This window comes from Oryzias latipes, chromosome 24 (genome assembly GCF_053564925.1).
Source record: "Oryzias latipes strain Hd-rR chromosome 24, Olatipes_Hd-rR_3.1".
Lineage (NCBI taxonomy): Eukaryota > Metazoa > Chordata > Actinopteri > Beloniformes > Adrianichthyidae > Oryzias > Oryzias latipes.
Window position 1 is genome coordinate 5,935,514 of NC_136260.1, and position 25,241 is coordinate 5,960,754.

The 25,241-nt window shown below is 40.9% G+C and overlaps 1 protein-coding gene across 2 annotated transcripts in view; it reads left to right on the forward strand.

The window, feature by feature from the left end:
• The first annotated feature begins 20,560 nt into the window (after positions 1-20,560).
• jag2b (jagged canonical Notch ligand 2b) overlaps positions 20,561-25,241 on the forward strand; it is a 40,641-nt gene continuing 35,960 nt past the window's right edge. The window contains exons 1-2 of one of the 2 annotated variants that reach the window (XM_023952890.2): positions 20,561-21,032; positions 21,257-21,571. In XM_023952890.2, coding sequence (XP_023808658.1) covers positions 20,964-21,032; positions 21,257-21,571 — 384 coding nt within the window. In that variant the 5' untranslated portion in view covers positions 20,561-20,963. The remainder of the gene's footprint in view (positions 21,033-21,256; positions 21,572-25,241) is intronic. The other variant, XM_023952889.2, reaches the window with a different exon arrangement.

A 25,241-nucleotide genomic window follows, 5' to 3' on the forward strand; every position in this document is an offset into this window, starting at 1 on the left:
ACAATATCCCTTTAACTACCCAACCAAGGCAAAGTCAGCTTGAAAAAGTATTTTCTGCCGCTTTTTGCTTTGGGGGAGTGATCCACACAATCCAGGTTTTTAATAATGCGTTTTCCAAATCTGCTCTAGCGTTTGGTTGAGCAGGCAAAGGGGTGTTTTAGGGGTTAGGGAGTAGTGAGGGAATTCGGATATAGCTTTTGTTTGCCAAACAAGACGACACAGAAAGCACCAGGCTGAATATTTGTCAAACTTAAGTTTTCTCTCTACAGATGTGAATAACTTTTCAAAGGCTCAATATAACATTTAAAGCTGCGAGTCAGGCACCCACAGTGAAATGCCGCTGTGTACCATGTAATGGGAGAAGGCCACAAAATCGAATGCTAATGGCTCGAGGTCCTGGGAGTCTGCAGTTTATATTTTATTATTTGTTCTACTATCATACAAGTATAAAGGGAAAGTTTTTCGTCTCAAAACTCACCCTATGGTCTCGCTTTCTGAGCAAAATAATGCGTGGAGTGAAAGACCTCTAGCAGTCCATAATAGCCGGTCCTGATCGCTCAAAACCCCCATCAGCAGCCAGATCTCAGGTCCAACCTCTTAAACCTTTCGTTCGTCTGCAGGACTTGACGATAACCAGCACATTATTGTAGTGATTTTAAAGAAAACTCACATTCCAAAAGCACTTGGAGCCAAGTCATAAAGTAACCACCAAAAACATCCTGTTCCTACTAAATGTTGGTGTTTTTCTCTCCATTGAAAAAGGGCTGCTATTTAATGTTATTTCTAAAAAAAAAAAAAGTAAGATCCAGCATTGGAATTTTCTTTAAAACATTTGCAAGACTGAACAAACAGCCAACTTTTTTTTTTATTAAATACAAACATGCCTTCTTTAAAGTATTCAACACAAACGCTAAAGGCAGGTATGTGTACTAAAACGAGTCCCTTCCTCTTAGCATAAGCCATTAGCTACAGTTTGAACTGGAATCTAGACCAAACCTCAAAGCAGCGGTCCCCAACCTTTTTCCCGCCATAAACCGGTTATACGACAAACAGTATTTTTACACACCAGTATAGAAGAAACCCCCGTTGACGTGCATTGTGGGAGCTTCCTCTTTTTGTGCCACTGTTTATCAGTAGCTCTAGGTCAACGAAGTAAGGAGTTGTTCTTTCTGTGCTTTATCGTGTGTGTAGTTTCTCGTGTTGTTGTGTGTGCGAGGGAGTCAGATGGCCATGCCTGCTGCCACATGGACACCTGTAAAACAGTTGTGTATTTTCAAAAATGGGTTGTGTGAGGGTTATGGATGAAGTTGCTTAAGCTGGTACGGTTCATGTTTGAGCGTCTGCACACACCACCACATGTCGCATGGCAGCTGATAAGTCTCACATGATCATATGTAGTATTTCACGAATTCCTGCTGGACGGCTACTTTATTCTTGACACTGTCTCAAAGCTAAATGACATTCCGGAGGTTGGGGACCTCTGCCTTCAAAAATCACGGGAGGGGGCACAACTCCAAAGCACCATCACTGAAGGAACATCATCTTATGAAAGCTGGTATTTTGGTCATTCGTTATTTCAAACGTGTTATTTATAGTGTTTGTGTGTTGATCAGCACAGACATTTACAGTTTTCAGGAGGGATTTCTGCCTAATCCTAGTACAAATATATGCATTTACTATCCTGAAGCCATATGGAGCTTTGCTGTCAATGTGTGTTCAAATGTTTTGCATTAATACTTTAAACCATTTTGCTACGATAATTCCCAGAGAAATTAAAAGAGGATTATTGTTTTAATTGTGATAAACATGATATCCGTGTAAATAATAACTTTAATCAAAAGCATTGAGTCAAATCTACTGTATGATTAGGCTCCTATCATTATTGGGGCAATTATTAAACATTTGACAACAACAAACTTTTATTTCCTTAATTTTAGAGAATTAAAAAGAAGCATTACAAACTAAAATTATTTTTTTTAATTTACACATAATCTTGTTTTTTATGTTTTCGATTTATTTTCAGTTTTTTTTTATTTACTGTTTTTAGTTTGTACTAATTTAACATCTGTTCATTTTAAGTCCTATAACAATATTAGTGTCGTCATTATTGATCAATCAGGTTTTATTTTCAACAGAAAAAGGTTTAAATGATTTGAAATAAGAGGACATGTAGAAAAAAAAAGGATAGTAACAAATTGACAATCATCAGATAGAGAAATCAGTAGGAAAATGCTAGAATCGTAGACTTAACTATAGAAAACCCGCTTTTATGGGAAACTATTAACTGACGGAAAATATATTTATCTTCAAAAAGATGTTACTGCAGCGATTGACCATGGCTGGATTTAGGACGGGTTGGATTCTGGTAGTAAACAGAGAAGTGATCTGTTCTGACTCAAATGAGCTCTAGTTCTCTTTAGAAGAGTGACTTTAACTTACTAACAAACACTATGTATTTCAAAAATTCTGTCTTACAGGCACTTTGATAATAACTTGTGGTTCAAAGTTTCCTAAATAATGTAGTTCCTATGTGGAAAGCATAAAAAGTATTAAATGAAATGAAATGACTTCTATTAAAAAAAAGTATTTCTACAACATTTTCCTAAACGTGGGTCACAGTTTAACAAAAACCTTCATTGAAACAATCTGGCTGGTGATTTATATATTTGTTTCTGTTTAGATATCCACATTATTTTCGTCATTTACTTCTGATTTAGCCTAAAATACACCTGAAGAATGAAAAAGCCATTTGAGGTTAAAGGTCAGTCTGTAACGTACGTCAAACCTACTTTACAGTTCTCCACCGCGGACGGGCTCATCGCCTTTCATCGTTCCGTTATCGTTATGTCGTTTCTCTCGACTATTAACGGACCGGATGCCGGATTACGGCTAACTTTATGAGGAAAAAAAGTGCCATCAATTAAAATAGGCAGCTACAGATTCAGGAGGTGAAAGTGCAATATCATTGTCTTAAATTTAGATGTTGGTGGGGAAAAAACAACAACAAAAAAAACAGTCACTTTTCTTTGCAGAACTTCAAGTTCAACCTGTTCAGCCAGCTACTCCCCCAAAAAATGCTGTTACACTTAAAGAGGAAATGAGATGTTTTGTTTGGCTCGGGTTTCAGTGTGATAGCATTGACACTAAAGGATCTATGTCTGATCTACGGCGGAGAAGTTTTTAATTCTTCTGAAAGTGACATTTTTTAGGTGCTAAACTCCTTGATCTAACTCATTATATGAAAACAATAAAAAATGGAATTTCACTTAGAAAAACAACTGAAATCTTGCTGTTGTTTTTCTGCTGTACATTTTTTGTGTGCAGCGTTAATCAAAGGCTATAAATGTCCAATCAGTAATCGTAGCTGTTAGCTTTGGGAACCTGCTAATAGCTGGATGGAGCTTTGTGGCAATTTCAAGACTTCTGTCTTTGAACATTAAATTTAGCCTGAGAAAAACAATCAAAAGGATGTCATATTAAGCCGTTGTGCAGTAAGGAACTCAAAACAAAACTGCGCCAACACCATAGACTGTAAATAGAGCTGGACAGAGCCGGGTGTCATAGAAAATGCCTAATCCCTGCCTTCAGCCAAATGAAGCCAATTCAGTCGCCATTTTCAGCGATACGGGCGCCGCCATTTGGAGCCAGAAGACAGTGATTGATCCGATTCAGTCAGAATCTACGTTTTTTACTGTCCCAAATCAGGAGTGAGCTTGTTGGAAGTCCACACCCCCCAGACGTGCTTTTATTGAGGCATCTGATTGGTCAGTTTATAACTTCAGTAACTTGCGAAAAAGAAACAAATCATGAAAAGAAAAATAAGATTAGCAAGAATATGTTAAGAAAACGGTAGAGTAAGAATGGTTATTCTGACTAATAGAATAATAGCTGTTTATTTTTCTTATCTCTCATATTTTGGCTTCTTGGAGTTTGGGGGGGGGGGGGGGGGGGGCTTCCTGTTTGGAATGCCAGGGAGGATGAGTCACTGTCCACTTCCTGTTTACAGTCAATATCTAACACTAAACATGTCTGTGTGATGGTCTAAATAAGTGGATCCAACGTTTGTTCTTTAAAAAAAACAAAAAAAAAAATTGGTTACTAGTGAACTAAGTTCAAAGATTTATTTATTTTTGCATGCAATCATTTTTTTTTTGTTTGCAGGAACCACAATTAACATGTAGCTTTTTGCATGTGTTAAAAAAAAGATCCAACACGAAGCTTAAGTTAGCTGCTAGCGCCTAGCTCCACCTTTGTGGAATTTGTCGGGTTACTTTGTAGCTTGAAGTCATTGTGTTTATTTAGTTTGTAAGTTGGAACTTTGAATAACGTTCCATCAAACTTTTTTCAATTAAAACCTTTTTTTTTTTTGCTTAAAATTTATGCTACGAGTTGTTTTAAAACCAGGCTTGGCACTGTAAACACATAAAAACAGCATCATAATGATGGAATTATTGTAATAAAATAAGTGATGACTGTTGAAAACTGTGAAGCTAGCTAAGAAAATATTTCTGTTGGATTTAAAATCAGCATTTTGACTTCAGGGAAACGTTTACATGACCAAAATTTGGACTTCTGATGAAAAATAACATAAATATAAAGAAAATAGCTAATATAATAATACATACCAACTCTCCCCTTAATATAAAAGCACTTTTGCATTTGAGTGTGAGGTTGCCTACTGAGCCACAGATAAGCCATATCTATGCTGGTTAAATAAATCCATTTTTGAAGTAGCGGGTAGTTCAATGTTTTTTTGTTTTTTTCACTCTTGACTCTGCTGGATTTGAACTTGGATGTTGCAGTTCTACCTCCATCACTCAGGCTTTGAGGGCGCTTTTGGCACGTTTGATTCCCAACGACGAGGTTTAGCACACTGCAGCTGACAGGACACCGGATTCATGACCACGGGTTGATAGATGTACTCCAACGGCTTCGCTCTGGTCGCTTTTTCACCTGTGATGACTTTTTCTTTGACTTAGTTGATAATATGTGCACTGATTGATCTTTTTTAAATTTAATTTTACTGTGGTTTAAAGATCTGAGCAACTTTTAAGAAGGAAATTGTTTTAAAGGTGCAATGTGTGGTATTTTCTATTGCTTAGATGTCAGATTCGGGGTTTTTAGAGGGTCTTTCAAGATTCCTGAAAAAGATTTGATACAAAAAAAGAATCTATAGCTTTTGCGTTTTAATGAGCAGAAGCTACATATGAGGAAGCATCAGCTTCTCACTGCTACATTGAAGCTGTGGTTGTGTCATTTTCTCTGAAAATCCTACACAAAGTACCTTGAAGTGAAAAACATTTTGAGGAGAATGTTGGTCTTATTGTGCTTTTTTTTTTTCTACTTCTAGTGTTTCACTGAAATTGTGTTTTAAAACAACATCTTTAGGAAACGTCCATGGGTGAACATTGCAGAACATTTGTCATGTATTCTATGCTTTATTAAAAGTGTGTTTACATTGTGGGCTGTGTGTTTGGTAATGTTTCAGTTCTGTTAATTTATTACCTAAATGTCAGAATATTTACCTTTCAATACAGAACACTTGGTACAAACATACAGCATATATTTAAACATGCATGTGCACTAACTGTTGGATTTATTCCACATTAAGTTAAAATAAAAATGTTTCATGCCCAAAATATCCCATTTTGTCCTTTTTTATTAATGTTTATAGTTTTTTCTCCTCAATTGACACTAAAAATGTTAATGAAAACAATATCGATGATTTTTGCTAGCAATAATTCCTCCCTATTAGCAAGGTTGCCATGGTAACTGCCCATATTTAAGTCAAAAATAAATCCTGCAACAAATGTTTACAGAACTGAGCTAGAGTTCTGTATGAGGCAACTATAGTACATAGTTTGATGTGCAAAAACATTTAAACCCGTCTGTAAATGTTTATAATGTTGCTGAAACAAAAGTGAAAACTTGTTGCTATGAAAAACACTAAAACTTACTTTATGGTAGAGACTTCTTCAGAAATTTGAATTAGCCTAATACATGAAAATGAAAGTATGGTTGCTATGGACTTGCACCTTGTTGAAACATGCGATTTCAACATAAAATGGGAAATTGGGATTATTGGATGTGGCATCTTTAAAGCACAGAATCTTGCGGTTGTGATGCTAAACTGGGCTTTATTTTGATTAACCCTGCACTGGTAAGAGTCTGCTTAAGCTGAAATCTGTAAAAGTTTGATGTTGTGTAGGTTTTTTATAAGTCAATGGTTTATTATTTAAAAATAATATTTTAAGCGTTAGATTGGAATATAAAACAAATGCTTATGAAACAGCATTTGGGGATGCACCTTAACAGAATAAAAGTACATGTTTTAGTTGTTTTTATACGGTGTGAGTCGGTAAAAACCAAGACTGGAGGAAATCTGAAAAAAATAAGATAATTGATGCTCAGCTTCGACTGCACCCGTTTCAGAGAAACTGTTTCTGATTCTTTGAATAATTCAGAAACGGTAACTGTTAAATAGTAAATCTTTTCTCAGTAGCATTACTTTTAGGGAATAATTTCTTTAAAATGTTCTGATTTTACAGACAAAATGAAACCCTGTGCCTCAGTTCTACTAGTTCTAAAGTGCTCCTCCTTAAACCTTACTCTTGGTTGATATATGACACTACAACGATGCAAAGAAATAAAGAAAAGGATAAACTGTAAGTACGTTTATATAAGATTGTTGGAAGTTTGCAGGTCGTTTAAACGTAGGTATCTCTTTCACACAACCCTGATAAGATAAAATCTTGGATCTGAACATGTTTGTACAGATGAACCAGTCTGATCTGGATCTTCAGATCTCTGTTCCTGACATGTAAGCAGGAGCAGAGGAACTGAAGAGCTGCTGTGGTTCAAAGAGTTAATTTCATTCAGCCACCTTCACTCTGAACTCTTTTCTCTTTTTCAAAAATCAGTCACGTTTTTTTTTTCGTTTATTGCCTTCAGGATGTCAGGAACAGCTTCACCTTCCCTAAACTTGCTTCACTCGTAGAGCAACCCTTGGAGACGTAACTGTCATTTCAATGCGAAGCGCTGAACCCATGAGAGACGCACTGGAGGGGAATTGTACCTTTGGATGGATGGCTGAGAAAAGAAATGCTGGAAAACTGGAATCCCAAACATCCATTCTTGATAGAGTGTAGCAGAATTTAAACAGCAGGAAAAAAGTTCTGTTATTGAAATTAACATGATCGGAAACCAGAGATGAGTTCATATGAGGGGATGGAAATCACAAATGATTCATTGACTACTTAAATGTTTTTTTAAAGAGTAGTATCAACAATGTCATTTATAATAAACAACAAAAATAAAGTTTGTGCCGCTATCAAGAACCACGTATAATAAAATTCTTTTTTTAAAATATACGAAAATGTTTTCAAAGAGTTTAAGAATATGGTTTTTTATGTCTTACAAAAAACTGTTAAGCAATCCAGCCCAACACCGTCAAATAGAAAACACACAAACAAACACACGCACACACAGAAACGTGAGCTGATACTTTTTCATCACTGGTGTCATAAGATTCTTGGTCGATGCTGCTGTCTGTCTGGAAGAACTTCATGGGAGAAAGTGGACTTTGAATGATCCTTCATTGGCTCTAAAATATTCACTGGTTAAAGAAAACTACATTTGTTCAGTAGTTGGGTCAGTTCATGTGTACAGATCTACATACCTGAAATGAATCTATGTGGCTCAAAATCATGCTGTACGCCACATTTAGGGGTAGATAAAGAATACCGTTAGTCTACTATACATCAGTGACTTTACTGGTTTAATCCTCTCCTCAGTTTACTAGTTTAATCCTCTCTAGAGTTTACTAGTTTAATCCTCTCTAGAGTTTACTAGTTTAATCCTCTCTAGAGTTTACTGGTTTAATCCTCTCTAGAGTTTACTAGTTTAATCCTTTCTAGAGTTTACTGGTTTAATCCTCTCCTCAGTTTACCGGTTTAAAGCTCTCAAGAGTTTACTGGTTTAATCTTCTTTAGAGTTCACTGGTTTAATCTTCTCTTGAGTTTACTAGTTTAATCCTCTCTAGAGTTTACTGGTTTAATCCTCTCTAGAGTTTACTAGTTTAATCCTTTCTAGAGTTTACTGGTTTACTCCTCTCCTCAGTTTACTAGTTTAATCCTCTCCTCAGTTTACTGGTTTAATCCTCTCTAGAGTTTACTTGTTTAATCCTCTCCAGAGTTTACTGGTTTAATCCTCTCTAGAGTTTACTAGTTTAATCCTTTCTAGAGTTTACTAGTTTAATCCTTTCTAGAGTTTACTGGTTTAATCCTCTCCTCAGTTTACTAGTTTAATCCTCTCTAGAGTTTACTGGTTTAATCCTCTCTAGAGTTTACTGGTTTAATCCTTTCTAGAGTTTACTGGTTTAATCCTCTCCTCAGTTTACCGGTTTAAAGCTCTCTAGAGTTTACTGGTTTAATCTTCTTTAGAGTTCACTGGTTTAATCTTCTCTAGAGTTTACTAGTTTAATCCTTTCTAGAGTTTACTTGTTTAATCCTCTCCAGAGTTTACTGGTTTAATCCTCTCTAGAGTTTACTAGTTTAATCCTTTCTAGAGTTTACTAGTTTAATCCTTTCTAGAGTTTACTGGTTTAATCCTCTCCTCAGTTTACTAGTTTAAACCTCTCTAGAGTTTACTGGTTTAATCTTCTCTTGAGTTTACTAGTTTAATCCTCTCTAGAGTTTACTGGTTTAATCCTCTCTAGAGTTTACTAGTTTAATCCTTTTTAGAGTTTACTTGTTTAATCCTCTCCAGAGTTTACTGGTTTAATCCTCTCTAGAGTTTACTAGTTTAATCCTTTCTAGAGTTTACTAGTTTAATCCTTTCTAGAGTTTACTGGTTTAATCCTCTCCTCAGTTTACTAGTTTAATCCTCTCTAGAGTTTACTGGTTTAATCCTCTCCTCAGTTTACTGGTTTAATCCTCTCCTCAGTTTACTGGTTTAATCCTCTCTAGAGTTTACTGGTTTAATCTTCCCTAGAGTTTACTGGTTTAATCTTCTCTTGAGTTTACTAGTTTAATCCTTTCTAGAGTTTACTAGTTTAATCCTTTCTAGAGTTTACTAGTTTAATCCTCTCTAGAGTTTACTGGTAGCAAAACCTGGAGCCAAAAACATGAACTTTTTTAGAGCAGCCCTGTAAGTGATAAACCCAAACTCACCTGATCTTAAGCCCAAAGCTTTTGGATGTTGTGAAGATGAGTCGACACACTGGAGGAGAGGATGCAGAAGAGCTGAAAACTTCAATTAATAAAGCAAAGCATGTAATCTGGTCAAACATTTTTATTTCAAAGAAAAAAAAAACTTTTTGGTATTGAAAATAATTTCATAATTGTCTGAGTCTGATGTGTTTTTAATAGCTGCAAGTTTTCAAATTTCCAATAAAGTACAGAATACCTCTGTACTGAATTGATGCAGCAGATTTGTTGGACATTTATCTTTTAAAGAATCCATCTAAACATCTGAGGGTAAACACGTCCTCCATACATCATTTTCAAACTGCAGTGCTGCATTGAATGTTCTTCCACAGAGGCGGACAGGATGCTCCCTAAAACGCGTCCCTTCAGCTTTCATGTTGTAACTGGACACACAGGACCTTTCCACCCTCCACAGACGGTGTGGGTGCGTTTCCACAGCAGATGGAGTACCGGCCCCAAACAGTCCATTCACAGGTGGGGCCTCCAAGCTGACCCCCTGATGAAAATTCAAGATCCGGTAACGACGGCTGCTGCTGGTGTGACAGGGACGTGAAACAGGAGTGATTCCAGCGGCTGCCACACACTCCATCTGTATGTAAATGAGAACGATGGCATAGGTGGGGGCGGGGGGCTTTAACCTTCACATGAGCAAAACTGAAGCTTTTTCTCTCGATAGCCGAGGTCTCCGCTCGCACAGAGAACGCAATAAAATAGAAAACAAACCAATTGTGCTATAAATGTGAAAATAGCAGTTCTTTGAGCTGAGATGCTATCACTAATGCTCAAATAAGCTCATGTCGACGATTTCTTAATTTTTGTCAATAATGATTCTCATGTTGACTTACAAATTGCGGGGGTAATGTTTTTTTGCTGGGGGGGCAGCTGCCCCTTTGCCCTCTGTAGCTCTGCCCCTTGATTCACCCTTTCACACCGGAAATGTCGCTGGCCACGACTTATAAACACACGCTCCTTGACCTACCGCAACTCTTTGACCAATCAGTTTAAATCGGCTGATTCAGAGGCGGAGAAAAAAGGTTTTGGACTTCTGACCTCATCAATGTGTCATTTTCACGAACGCACTCTGTTGGAGCCACACAAAACCCCAAAAAACAAACGTTTATTTTTTTTTCTTCCTTTTATTGTGTGTGCAAGCAAGCCTTAACAACAGTTGCTAAGGAAAAATAAAAGTTACCTTTGGAGTAGAGTCTAGAAAATGGCCACACATATAGATCACCCCCAAAAATGTGAAAAATGCTATGGTTGCTATGGATCATCATCTTTGTGAAGTCCAGTATTTTTAATCTAATCTACCATTCTCCCCATTGTTGCTTCTGTTGAAGCAATTTCTGGTGTTGGGAGATGGCAGGCATTAACGATAAACATTTATCTATCCTTAAAAGTCCCACTACAACTATATTTGTTATTGTAAAAGTGTTCCCAGTGGTCTTTTACTTATGGTTATGGTTTAATTATGGTTTTCGGCCCAAAATAAAAATAAAAAGTGTTGTTTTCTAGGACATAGTTTCTGCAGACTGGGAGGAGTTCATCAGACATTTACCTCTGAGTTTAGGGCGAGGCTGTTGGTGTGGAGCAACCCCGCCCCCCCTTCCCCCACCTGTTCTTGAGAGCCTGGAACAGGGAGCTTGTGGCCCACCCAGCGCGTTTTCTACGTCACAAATAACATCTTTTTCAAACAGAATCTTTCCGTCTGCCCCCGATTTACAGCAAATTAATAAATAAATACTCAGAAACACAATTTTAATGTTAATTTTCTTTATACATGTCCTCCATCATCAGAAAGATGTCCCAAGAACACGTTAAAAACAATCATTGGATTGGGTCTTTAATACCAGTAAACTAAAACTGCATTTGCAGAACCTGCAGTGTTTTTTAGCAGATAAAACACCACACATTTATCATTTCTCTTTATGTGCAAAGCTCTACATAAATCCACACAACGATCTGCAGCTTCTTAACCCTTGTGCTATCCTATGACCCCACCCTTACTTTGACATGTTCTCTCTACCATGACAAAGGTGGATAAAGGTGGAAAGATTTCATGTAATCCATGGACACCAGTGAAGATCACAAATCATTGAAGGAAAAAGGTTCAGTTCACTGTCTAGTGGGTCTAGATGACCCAACTCCCAATGTTAAAGTGCCTAGGATAGCACAAGGGTTAAAACTCTGCAGCAGTCGAGTCGTAACTTTGGATTAGAGTGGCGTTGAAGCAGAGCAGATCCGGCCAAACAGGCTCAGATGGGAGCCGAGTCAATACCCACAACCTGGTTTTGGTCTAACCAACCACATAAAATGTTTTCTGGATGGAATCTTGGGAAATCATCTGCTCCTCCTTATCAGTGATGCCCATTTACTAGCAGTTTTCCGGATGAAACCTTTTTTAGATATATTTTCAAAAAGGACCTGAGGAACTAGAGAAGCTCCCAGCGTGCATCTAGTTGTTGCATCACTTGATAACCAACAAGGACTGGATATTCAGGACGCACAGTCCGCCGTTTCATCAACTCGTTAAACTAGAACCATATTTTCGTTTGGAACCACGCTCAAAGGCCTGCAGAGTCTGCAGGTTTTCCAGCCGGTTTGGAAACATCACTGACACAACCAGCATGAAATCTGATCTGCTCTGTGCAGAAAACGCCAGAGTGCTGTCGGCAGAGCAGAACATGAGGGTGTTCAAGAGGGACCCCTCAGAGTCGGAGTGGTTACATTTCATCTTTTATGTGCTCACACTTGACGATCCGCTCACCTGAAGAAGAAAAAAGATGCAAACGGAGTTCGCTTCAGTCCTTCGCCTTCTCATGGTTGAACCAGATCAATTATTGAGTTGAGCTGGAATTATTTCTGGTGCTTTTGACTCTTTTGACACTTTGTGTTTAACTGCTTTGCCTGATGAAGACTATAAGTTTACGAGGCTAATTCTTGGTGATTGGCCTGAATGTTTGGGATTCTCGTTAGCAGCCCAACTGCGCCTTTTATTAGATTTTGCGAGGGGAACTTCCACAGAGAATTAGCGCGTATAAAAAGATGAAAGTGGCCGCCGTAACGTCATCCATTTATTACTGGATTGCAGTCTTTCAGTTTTTAGTTCTTTGCTTTTTCCACAGTTTCAAAGGAAGTCAGCGACACAACTGGGAGGTTTTTAGAGACTGAAATATCTTTACCAGTCATTTTGTGGTGTGGCCAAAAAATGATTTTTTTTCTCATTTTTCATCTTTGTCCAACAACTAAGAAATAATTAATAAAATGAGGAAAAAGTATTTCAATAAAAGAACACTTTTCATAGATGTTGTAATTTAACACCTTTATGGATTAACCCTTGTGCTATCTTAGATGACCCCACCCCTACATTGACGTGTTCTCCCTACCATGACAAAGGTGGATAAAGGTGGAAAGATTTCATGTAATCCATGGACACCAGTGGAGATCACAAATCATTGAAGAAAAAAGGTTCAGAGCACTGACTAGTGTCAGATGGAACAAAGGAACCACTCCAAAGGTAAGGATGCTCAGGGGCCTGGCCTTCCAACACAATGTGTCTGAACACACAGTCACTTAGTTGTCATTTGTGGTCCACAACTGCCCGTACAGGTGGGTACAGGCTGTCTGCGGGGTAAAAATGGGCAGAAAGAGTGTGGCGTGAATGCGCCGTATATAAGCATCCCCTGTGCGTCATCAATGCGTGCAACTTCCATTAGCCCTAAACATACTTCGGGATACACTTACCACACGCACAATCATTGTATGTTCCATTTTCATGACGTCCCGTAAAGTGGCTGCGTGAGCCTCAGGGGCACTAAAAGACACTTCTGCCCTCCCCGTAAGAGGGGGGGTCCTCTCTACGACCCCCCACGGACCTGGACAACCCAAAAACCCACAGCACCCCTACGGACTGGTGAATATGTCTGAAGGGAAAAGCAAGAACCGTCAATCTGAGGTGGACTCACCACGATTGCTCTGATCAAAGTCAGTTCCCAGCATCCTCCATTCTTGGACTTTGACATCGTTTTGCCTGTATGAGTGACCAACAGATCAGATTAAAGCCCTTCTGTGTAATCCAGCAAGCAAGAGGCAACAATGGAGAGAAAAATATCTCTCTAAACTGAATAAGAAGGAAACGTCCAGCAGAGTCAATGAAGGTGACCATCAAAAGTCACTGAAAGGAATAGAGCTATTATGCAAATACAGAACATTTTTTCCATTTCTGGTAAATCCACCCTTGAAATTATAGACTAGAATCCAGTGAAATCACCATCAGATTATTGTTATTACCTGGCTGTGGTGCTTTAAGTCTAGTTCTGCTTTTAAACTGCTGCATTGTTGTTCCTGTGTTGGGACCAGCCCACAACTGTCAGTTCACCTCATCTGTGCAGGAAAAGCTGCATTCCTCCGCCTGCAGGTGTCTGCACACTTCTTCATTCTTGTCTTCAGAGTTTGAACCCGGGTTAAACCCAGCGTTCAGCAGACACATCATTTGCAAAATGATAGGTGTGAATTGCAGTTAGGGGCTGTGGTTGATACAAAGCAGAGGTCTGGTAACCGCACTGACAGATGAAGCTGCTGCATCATTGCAGATGATTTAAACATCATCACCTCCCTTCTGCCGGACGTTTATTGAGACAGGAAGGCTGGAATAAAAGTAAAAATATTACAGATAAAATGGGGATAACTCAAGACTGCTGTCGTGGTGTTCCACAAGGTTCTAGAGTTGGGCCACTTTTGTTTTTTAAACATTTTTTTGTTGATATGATCTGTTTTCTTGATGCAACCCAGTTTGAACTGAGTCATCACTAACATTAAAGTCCTGATTTAAAGACGCGGAGACCTGGATGACCTCAACTTTCATTTTTGGCTTGTCTCTCCTTTTAACAAAAACTCAATTTCCGCTCAACTAGTTAATCTAGATGGCTTTGTCTTTATTTCAGTTTATGCTGTGAGGAACTACAGTTATTTTATTTTTATTCCAAACATTAAACACTCATCTTTTGAAGCTCTTCTTATAGACAGTCTTCTAAATGCATAAAATAAACCAATATTTCCACGACTGGGTCAAAAACAACCCATGTTGAGATTCTTATCAGCACCCTACCTTTTTTGATATTTTGGTAAACACAAGATTTTTTTTCATTTCTTTCCATAAAAAATACTCCTAAATATGAAGAAAATCAGAAAAACATTCAACACTAACGGTAGATATGCGTTTAAATGCCACAAACAGGTTTCTCAGGTTTACTTATATTTAAGGCTTACTCATTCTTTCCTAATGGATGTTTTTTTTTTTTTTAGTTTGGTCATCAGAAAGTTACAAAGATCTTTTAAACAAAACATTTTAGCTCTTGTTACCTGTTAAAGGCATCGAAGGCCTTAGGGTGTGAGTGCTAGACAGGAAACAAGTTTGATCAATGTCCTTTGGAGGTCACACACTGAGCGTTAATTATTCAGAGGCACATATGGGTTTGCAATAACCCACAAACTGCCACCAAACAGTATTGTTTGTGCTCATTGCGACGGTATTCCGCTGCAGCACAGCCATCTGCTCTGCACACCTCAGTGGAGAAAGAGGCAGAGAACATCAGCATCATCTTGCAGAGTCCTTAGATAGTCATTAGAGGTGGATGAAAAACAGCATGCCTCAACCTTGACCCACCCCTGCCTCCATCAGCTCCCCCATCACGCCAGCAGACTCATGCAGCGAGTCCCCAAAAGATGCTTCAAGATAAAAGAGAATCGACCCGTCAGCCGCGTGTTCAGAGACTGCAGATCTGAAAGGAGAAAAGCCATGAAAAATGGATGAGAGAAGAAATTCACTTCACCTCCCCCCGGAGGCTGGCAAACCCCCCACAGCGCTCCCACTCATCATCCTCTTTCTTCCTGCACACACACTCCTCTCTGTGTGCTTCACACACAAGCATGGGGCGCATGCAAACAGGAAGACAAGGCAGGCGCGCGGCGGCCGAGGGCCCCTGCTTGGTGTTCAGGAGATGCACCAGCGTGCAGCCGCTGTCAATCTTTCATGATGGTATCCATGTGATGAGAATACAGGAAGCCTACAAAGTACAGGTCACCCTTTAATAATAAAAAAAAAAAAAAGTCTGCTGGATTCCTAAAAGGCAACTTTAACTAAACAAATAAAGGATTTAAATGAAGGTTTTTTTTCCCTACAATAGGAGTCTAACAGACGACAAAGCTAAAAGAAAAACAAACAAACAATACTTTCAATACATGGTAAGGAATGCTAATTAAGAAACCACGTATGCAACTGAAATAAAATAAAAAAGTGTAAAACGGTTAAAAAGAGAGCTGAGCTTTCTAGCATTGCAAAAAAAATCCAACAATTTTTATTAATATATTTATAAAATATATTAAATGTAATAATGAATCCTAGAAAGGACAGCCTCGACTAATCAAAAGAATAAGTAAAAGAAATAACTTCATAAACAGGTTAAAATGGTGAATGTTCCGCTAAAATTGTTGGATTAAACGCTATTTGATAAGCAATTAAAGAATAATAAATGTGAAAAGAACATAAAAATGTTTACATTTTACTCAAGAATTTGGTTAATGCCTATTTAAATGTTTAATAAAAGTGAAATAGTGGCTGAGTGTGAATGAACTATGCAATATTTGGATATGCACAAAAATAAATGCCATATGGCAAATTAGCCTAAGAATTTTAAACTAGCTACAATCTTTAATTTAGGTGTTGAGCTTAAAACAAAATGCAGAACAACCTAAAAGCCATGAATGCTAAACTACATGATTAGAATGTTAACTCATATGCTCTAGGAAACCTGAATGTTCTGAAGCAAACACTTCTTCTTTTATTTATTCATTTTTTAGACATTTTCGCCAACAGGCTGAAGCCCATTGACAGGCAAATTCACACACTAAAGTTACAGAATTTTTGTATAAATACACTAAATAAGTTTAATAAAACAACAAGAATAGTTAAGTAAAACAGAGAAGTTCATAATTTCAAATTTTTACAAAGCTTTAATGTATATTATAAGACAAGATTTAAAAGTCCAGGAGTCAGCATTAAAAAAGTCAAAAGTAGGACAGGAATACCTTAGTTTCTCTCTTCAGGGGTCACCACAGCGAATCAGCTTCCTCCATCTAACCCTGTCTTCTTCATCCTCTCCTCTAACAGCAGCTACCTTCATGTCCTCCTTCACTAAATCCAGAAACCTCCTCTGGTCTGCCTCTCGACCTCTGGACTCAGCATCCTTCTACCAATATATTCACCGTCTCTCCTCTGGACGTGTCTGAGCTATCTCAGTCTGACTTTATCTCCAAAACCTCTGAATCCTCTGATGTCCTCATTCCTGATCCATCCTGGTCTCTTCCAAAGAGAACCTCAGCATCTTCCTCTCCGCTACCTCCATCTCTGCTTCCTGTCTTTTCCTCAGTGCTACTGTCTCTAGGCTGAACAACATGGCTGCTCTCAACACAGTTGTTTCACCTATAATTTCAGCTGAAACTCTTCATCACACTTGACACTTTTCTCCACCCATTCCAACCTGCCTGCACTCACTTCTTCACTTCTTTCCACACTCTCCATTACTCTGGAGTGTTGACCAAAGATACTTCATATCCTCCTCCATCTTTATCTCCCTGTAACCTCACTCTTCCACTTGGGTTCCTCTCATTCACACACATGTACTCTGTCTTCCTGAGGCTAACCTTAATTTCTCTCATCTCCAGGGTAAACCTCCACATCTCTAGCTTCACCTGCACCAGTTCCCTGCTCTCACTACAAATCACAGTGTCGTCTGCAAACATCATAGTCCATTGTGATTCCTGTCTAACCTCAGCTGTCAGCTTTTCCATCACAGGAAAGGGCTCAGGGCTGATTCCTAATGCAATTCCACCTCCACCTTGAACTCCTCTGCTACTCCTACAGCACACCTCACCACTGTCCTCATACATGTACTGCACTGCTCTAAAATACTTCTCTGTCACTCCAGACTTCCTCATACAATACCAGATTTCTTTTCTCTCATAATCTTTCTCCAGATCTACAAAGACTGTGTGGCCCCTCTCTGACCATTTCTGTACTTCTCTATCATCATCCTCAAAGCAAATATTGCATTAGTTGTGCTCTTTCTTGGCATAAACCACACTACTGCTCACAAATGTTCACTTCTGCTCTTAGTCTAGCTTCAGTTACTCTTTCCCATGACTTCATTGTATGGCTCATCAGCTTTATTCCCCTGTAGTTGCCACAACTCTGCACATCTCCTTTCTCCATTCTTAAAAATGGGCACCATCACAATTCTCCTCAGGATTCTTCTCCCCACCTAAGATCCTATTAAATAACCCAGTCAAAAACTCCACTGGCATCCTCCTAGATACTTCCATACCTCCACAGGTATATCATCAGGACCAAGTGCCTTTCCACTCTTCATCCTCTTAATCCTAAATAGCATACTAAGTACATTAGTACTTTAGTACATTAGTTGATGAAAATAAAAAGTCTGAATGCTGAAAATGGTAAAGAAATAAAGGAATTTAGCTTAAACTCAAAATGATCTGGCCAAATGTTAACAAAGGTGAAAAAAGTAGTGAAGTATGAAATTAGTTCTTGTCTCTTAATTAGATCTTGAAAAGCAGAAAGTCTTAAATCCCTGCAGAGTTACACCTACACATTGCCCCTTCACCACCTGGGGCTCTTCACAAAGTGTGACCCGACTTGGGGCACTTATGCTCTTGTGACAGTGTGAGAAACGTTCCATTCGGAGCGCCTGCAGTCGCTCAGGGTATCTGTAACCTCTTTCATGGCCTATCTGATGGGCTGGCAGTTGCCTGATGAGAGCAAGACATGGGGGGCGGCGGAAACGGACAAGAAGAGGAACTGCTGAAACTTTTCTTGTCACAGCAGGTTGGGATGAAGCTGGTGTTTATGTTTATGTTTATGACTTATGTTTATGTTTATGACTTTATGTGCAAACATGAGGTCAAACTTCTGAGTCTTTTGGATTCCACAGTGAAGATTGTTTTGTTGAATTGAAGTGAAATAGGAATGTTGGAATTGTTGGTTTTCCAAAAAGGGAAACACCACAGATGTCCTGGAAAACTGTCTGGTTGCCTGCCGAACACCAGATTCAGGAAAAAGAGGTTGTGTTGTAAATGTGGTACACAAGACCAGCTTTACTCTTCCATGGATGCTCAGAAGATCTTGGGAGTCTGCGTATCCAGTTTACATGTGTTTTGTGAATTTGTAGGCTCACATGCTTCCATGTCTACAGGGACGTCTACAAGGGTTGGTCCGGCAGCATGAGAGACCTGGTCCTTTGGTTCTGGAGGCCATTTGATCACTATAAAAACAGAGCAGAAGCCCAGTTTGGAACGCCAGCAGTGAGTTGGATTTTATGGACAAACATTTCTGTACAGCCAAGAAGGGCTTAGTTTTGGGGAATCCTGTCCTTGGTGTTTGTTGATACTGTTGTTCTCATGGCCTCCTAAAACCAATTCTCACTAGAATGGTCTGCAGATCATTATGAAGAAGCAGAGATAAAAATGCTTCTTGTACCTGACCAAAAGGATTGTCCAATTGATGAATGATGGATGACTGGGTGGATGGATGGTTGGATGGATGGATGCATACATGCATGGATAGTTGGATGGATAGATAGATGGATGAATTGTTTGAGGAATGGATGATGAATGTTTCAAATGGTACACATTCAATTGATAAATGATGGCTAAATGGATGGAATGGATGGATGGATGGGTGGGTGGATGGTATTACAAATGGGTGGATACATGGATGGATGGTGGGTAGGTGGATGGATGGATGGGTGGTACAACTGATGGATAAATAGATGGATAATACAACTGATGGGTGGAAGGATGTAGCTACTGGGACAGACTGATTGGTCAGTTGTTTATGAGCATGCAGCTAGATGATAAATATAAACACTTGGCCTTTTCATAAGTGGCGTGAACCTTAAGTCACCCTCAATAGTTTTACTCCTAAGCTTCAGTTTTCTTTGATTTTACGCTTTACATATGTCCTTCCCGGTAAATAATCAAGATGACAGGTTATCTTCCATTTCTCCAGTCAAGTGATCAAAGATTAATCAAGTCTGAAAAACACTTTTCTTAAAGCACGTGGGCTTGAAATTACAGTCAGTTTGTAAAAATGATGCACAAAGAGACAACAAGATGCTCAGAACCTGCAGCTTTTAACACAAAAATAAAATAAGGGTGGTGAAAAACAGACCTTTGTGACTTAAACATATTCAGTATAATTCACATGAAACCACTTCCAAACAAAGCCTATGCCAAGTAAAACACATTTAAATCCTTGACCTGCATTTAAAATGTGGACATATCAAGCACAAACACTGGTTGCTAAGGAGATTCTACAATTTACTTTGACTTAGAGACGTAAAAAATGGATACACACATTTAGAAGTTCTAGACATGAAGAAATGAGTATGGTTGCTATGGACCAATGACCTTCACGGAAGGGAAACATTTAAATAATCTGTCTAGTTTCGTTTTTTACAGTCTGTGGACTTTGCTTGCTTTTATGACGGGGACGGTGGTCTCAAAAGGGAATCAAAACTTTGACTTTGACTATTTTTTTGTTGTTGTTTTTTTTGACACGCCGTTTTTTGGGTTCATGGTCTGTAGTGCTGAATTGGTCCGACTGTAAAGAGAACACCCTAAAAAAGGCCGGGGGAACTTCCAGTCTCCTTCTGGAGGGTCAGTGTCTGTCTACTACTGAAGCACACCTGACGCAGGTGAGGTTAGACAAGAAGAGCTAAAATACAAGCAGAGCATTGGATCACCAGGACTGGGACTGGAAACCTGAGAAGGAAAGCTTCTATATGTCATGTTCATTGCTGCTTTAGGACAGTAGAGGGCGCTTCAACCTGCAGCAAATCAACCCCTTTAGAGCAGCTTCACCTGATATAATCTTTACTTTTGGCTAATTTGGTCAAATCCAAACCAAATAGGTTTGATTTCAAAACTATCCACGATCATATAAAGTGAAATCTCTGATAAGATGAAGCTTTGAGTAATGTGGAGGAGAAACAAATCAGTTTCCAGGACAAGGGGGGGGGGGGGGGGGGGTCAGGGTGGGATTGGACTAAAGATGTCATTTTCTGTCATTTAAAGTGGAATCAAGGGAACACATGATCGGATGCAAAGAAAAGGTTGAAGTTTTTTCTGATTATTTTGGAGCAGGAGGGTGGAGAGGAGAGGCGGAGGAGGACGGCTGGGGTGGGGTGGGGGGTGTTCCACTGTTGTCCGCCTCCTCGATGGCGGTTGGCTCGCAGTCTGCCCGCAGGCGGGCTCGTGAGTGGCTGCGGGAGCTGTCAATCACGCGGACGTCCTCTCTTCAGGCTGAGGCTCCTGAACGCCTCAGTTACTGTGTGGAGAGATTTGACGGAGGGACGCTCCCGCGCGTGGACCACTGCGCCGCAACCCCGCACGCCCGCCCGCTCGCTCGCTCGCTGCATCACGCGCGCCTGGAATGCCTCGCTGAAATCCGGACGCGCACGTGAACATCCTCGCGCGGGGTCGCAGCTTCTGTGTTTTTTTTATTTTATTTTATTTTTGAATTTTAATTTGCTTTCCTCCCGTCTGCCTCCTCGCATGTCAGGGTGACGGGGGGGTTCGTTGGCCGGTCCCGCGGCTGTTCGGCTCTTCTTATCGGTCCCCCCTCCCTTCCCTCCCTCCCTTCCCCTCCCTCTCCCCCCCATGTCACTCTAATTAATCGGAGGCATGTGGAATCGCAGCGGGATTCGGACTCTCCTCCTCATAGTGTGTCCGCTCCTCTCTTCATGGACGCAGGTAAGAACCCCTCGCTCCTTCTGCGCAGACGCCGAAGCCGTGAAAGTTGGTGGGCGTGGGCAGCGATCGATAATTGATGCGCACGGCCTTTCTGTGCGGGGGGAGCACCGCAATCGGGAGACCCTTAATTGGCCCCGCAAAACTGTCAACTACTAGTATTTGGAAGTTGCGCGCGGACCCCCACGCGCGCCTCCCCCCTCCTGATCGCTGTGACGTGTCCGCAGGTGTCCGAGTCCACCGGCTCCTTCGAGCTGCAGCTCGAGTCCGTGGAGAACGTCAACGGCGAGCTGGCGGACGGGGAGTGCTGCGACGGGCCCCGGGGCCCCCAGGACCTGCGCTGCACGCGCGACGAGTGCGACACCTACTTCAGAGTGTGCCTGAAGGAGTACCAGGTGGAGGCGGCCCCCAGCGGGCCCTGCACCTTCGGGACCGGATCTACCCCAGTGCTCGGTGGAAATATCTTTTCTTTTCGGAGCTCCAGGAGTCCGAGAGGCGACGAGGCGGGCCAGATCCTGATTCCCTTCCAGTTCGCCTGGCCGGTGAGTCCCCCCCCCCCACACACACACAGCAGAGCAGAGCAGGTGTGAGCAGACACACTCAGGTGTGTGAGAGCGCTGGAAGCTTCAGCTCTCCATTAAAATGATGAATGAGTGACATTATTTCTGAGCTGAGTGAGAGGCGCCTGGGGGCCCTCCCTCCTTCTGTGGGGGCCCTACCTGGACGTGGGGCTGCTGCCAGAACATCTGAACACGCTTCCAGTTCTGAAGAAACATCTGTCGGGTCAGGAGTGATGAGTTCAATTGTCTTATCAACGTGTGGGGGTTTTCTGAAGGAATCAAAAGCCACGTATGGTTTGGATGATCTCAATCCGTTAGTTCTAGAACATGTTCTCCTAAAATCCATCCGTTCATCGCTGCCTGACTTCTGACACTCCTGTGGGGATTTTTCTAGAAGTGCAGCAGAAAATCTGCTGGAATCGAGTCTGAGGAGAACTTTCTGGATCCGTTTTCCTGAGACTGAAGCTTAGTCCAGGTGAGGATGGTGCAGTTTGGTACTAACCCCAACACCACCCCTCTAAGAACAAACAAACAAACAAACAAACAAGCAGGCGGGCTCACAGGCAGGTTGAGTGACGGCTTCTGTAACCCTTTATCAGACTTTTAATGAATGATGCTCTCCTCACGTAATTCAACAGCAGAACCAGAACGTCTCTGTTTCCATCTGATGCTTTAGTCACGTCAGTAAAACAACCAAAAGTTCTTCTAATCAGAATCTCGTGCTGAACCCTCCTGATGCTGCGTTCAGGCCCCGCTCGGAAAAGCGTGTTGTAGCGACCGCCTTCAATGAACTGTTTCTGCAAACACACCTGTGTGAGCGTTTCAGGCTTCCGCGTCCAGAACTCAGGCGTTCATGCGCTCCTATGCTCGTTTTTAAGTCCATTTTTGGGCTATGTGTGAAAATGTGAAAGTTCTACGCTGCCAAACATTGGTGTGACAGAATTTATGAATGGGACTAGAGCTGTGACAGAATTTATGAATGGGACTAGAGCTGTGAAAGAAAAGGCCTGGAGCAAGATTCACAACATTCGCACCGCTTTGACGTTTCCCACCAAGCCTCTTCCAGCTGTGAGGACATGCGCTAGTTTCAGGTAGTGACGGGCACAAAACCCAACGGTCAGTGCGCTCTTGAATGCACCACACATGCCCAGGGTGAACCTGGCATCAGACGCTTGTCCTCGGGTTACATCGGCTTCACCGCTGCTCAGATCTGGTCTGTTTGGGTCCAGTCTGACGAACAGAAGAGAACAGAACCCTCGGCTAGTGTCTGGCCCAGTTCTTCAGGGTCCCTTCGTGACCCAATTTTCAGTGAACTGGTTGGTTCGGTTTGGTTTCACACTGCAGTCTTTGAGACAAACTATCCCTGTGGTTATGTGGATATTTACTTTGTTTGTTCTGCCTTAACATTCAGGTGAGTTTTCCCCTCCAAAGCAGTGAAATGACTCAAATCCAGATTAAAAGACAGCAGTGTAAATGCAGCCAAAGTGGAGTAAATGTACAAATCTGATCTAGTGGATCAGAATAAAGGACTGAGCTTTTAGAAATGAAGTGGAAATGATGACGTGAGAATCCAGAGGCTTTGCAGAAAATTCCTAAACCTGGAGGCGTTTTGGTTGGCTTCCCTGACACACCTGTAGGTGGAGGTGATGAGGGGGGGTTCTGGTGTGATGTGATTCTGCTAACTGTGCAGCTGTTTAGCGAGATGCCAGATGTTCTGGCGCGGCTGCTGGGGTCGTTGGCGGCGGCGCTGCTGTCCTCGATGGGCAGACAAAGATGCAGTGTGCTGCTGGCTGTCATCTGGACAGCTGGGCATTGGCGGGCCGAGGGAAACCCTTCAGCAGCAGAGATGATGCTGCTGCTTCCTGTACGAGCTCACAAACAAACCCCCTTTCCACCGGTCTGACCCCCTCAGCCGGGCCAAAGACCCGAACCGAGTCAAATCCAAACTACTCCAGCCGTAAACGTGACTTCAAACCAAATCTATAACGAGAAAATGAAACAAAAACCACAAAGTAAAGCAGTTTCTATTCAGTCTGATTAATTCTAATTGGATAAATGTCTGAATAGTTTAATACCTGCCTTAGCAGGTGATCAGATTTTTGTTTTTGGAAAAATGTGACGCTGGTTTTAACAATGTCTAGTCATTTTTCAGTCAAACATCTTTTCTGTCAGTTTCAATCTAAACTTTTAACATTATTCAAACGTGTTCTTAGGCGTTTCGTTTTCGTCAACAAATGGACTTTAATTTGGACCTTAAACATTGTATTGAATCAAAAAATGAACCCATGAGCGTCACGCTGGTTTAGACCCAGAACCTCTCTGAAGCTACGTTCACACCGCTATTGGCAACGCATGATCAAGTTACCGCTTCCACTGAAGTCTGTGTGAACGCACCTCTATCTGCCTTCAAAACTCTCGTGTTCATGCATCGTTATGTCTGGTTTGGGGCTTTGCAACCAAAATGCCGGGCTATTGGACGTGCATTGAAACTGAAACCAGTGAACTTTGATCAATTAGGGACTCGGATTTGGTGGTGACGTTTGGGTAGCGTCCTTTGTGGTTCACTGAAATGCCAACCGTTGAACCATTGGAAGTTGATCATGGAGAAGAAATGAATATGTGTGGTTTGTATCCGGCTGGAATTCTATGACATCAAGGCTTTTATGTGTTGGAATAGAGCTGTGAAAGGAAAAATCTGAAGCAGGTTCTGTAGCCCTTCAACGTTTGGCCTCTTCCACCACATGCGCTAGTATGGGGTAGCGACCGTCCAGTGAACACTTGACAAATGCTCGGTGTGTTTGAGACTTTCAGTCCCAATTGATGCTGGAGAAACAAAATGACTGTTCTCTGAAATGTTTCTATCAAATCTATTGTTTTTTTTATTGTTTTCTTGTCTCCAGTGTTCATGTTAATGTAAAACCGGTTCAAACATTTCAGTTCCAATTGGCAGTGATTCTGAGGAGCTGGTTCTGTCTGAAGGGTCTTTGCAAACGTTCGTGGGTGTCTTTTTCTTTTTTCTTTTTACTACTTCAGTGATTCATTCTCTGGAAATCTCCCCGCATGCTCTCTGGTTCTGTCAGAGGAGGGTTCCAGTGTTCACACTGCCGGGTTGAAGCCCGGTCTGCGGCTGCTCTCTGACAGTAAATGGCAGAAGCATCGTCAGTCGGAGCTGATTGGACAGAAATCGTTTTTGTCCGTTGGTTTGAGTGTTTTGTAGTTTTAGTTTTTTGTCCCCTCACAGTAATAAAGTTTCTGTTGCAGAGAAATTCCGATTTTCCACAAGAATTGTGGCTTTTTCTCGTCTGAACTGGTTTAGTTGAAGCAGCGGGTCAGATATTTGGTGCGTTTTGACGCCAAACGAGGTTCGTTGGCATATTCTTTTTTTGGGATGGTCAGTTTTGTGTGGCGTCTAGATGCAGAAATGAAGAGTGATGATGTCATCATTCCCACAATGCCTTTCTGTTTTTACGCCGTTGTTGTTCTTGTGTGTTGACATTTTACGACAAATGAAATAAGAACGCAAATGGGACACATTTCGATTTATTGGCTCGAATGACCCAGTACTGCCAGCAGAGAGCGCCGTTGTGTGTAAACAGGAGAGGATCATGGGTAAAAAAATTAACAAAGCATTGACGCTAGCAAAAGAATTGTG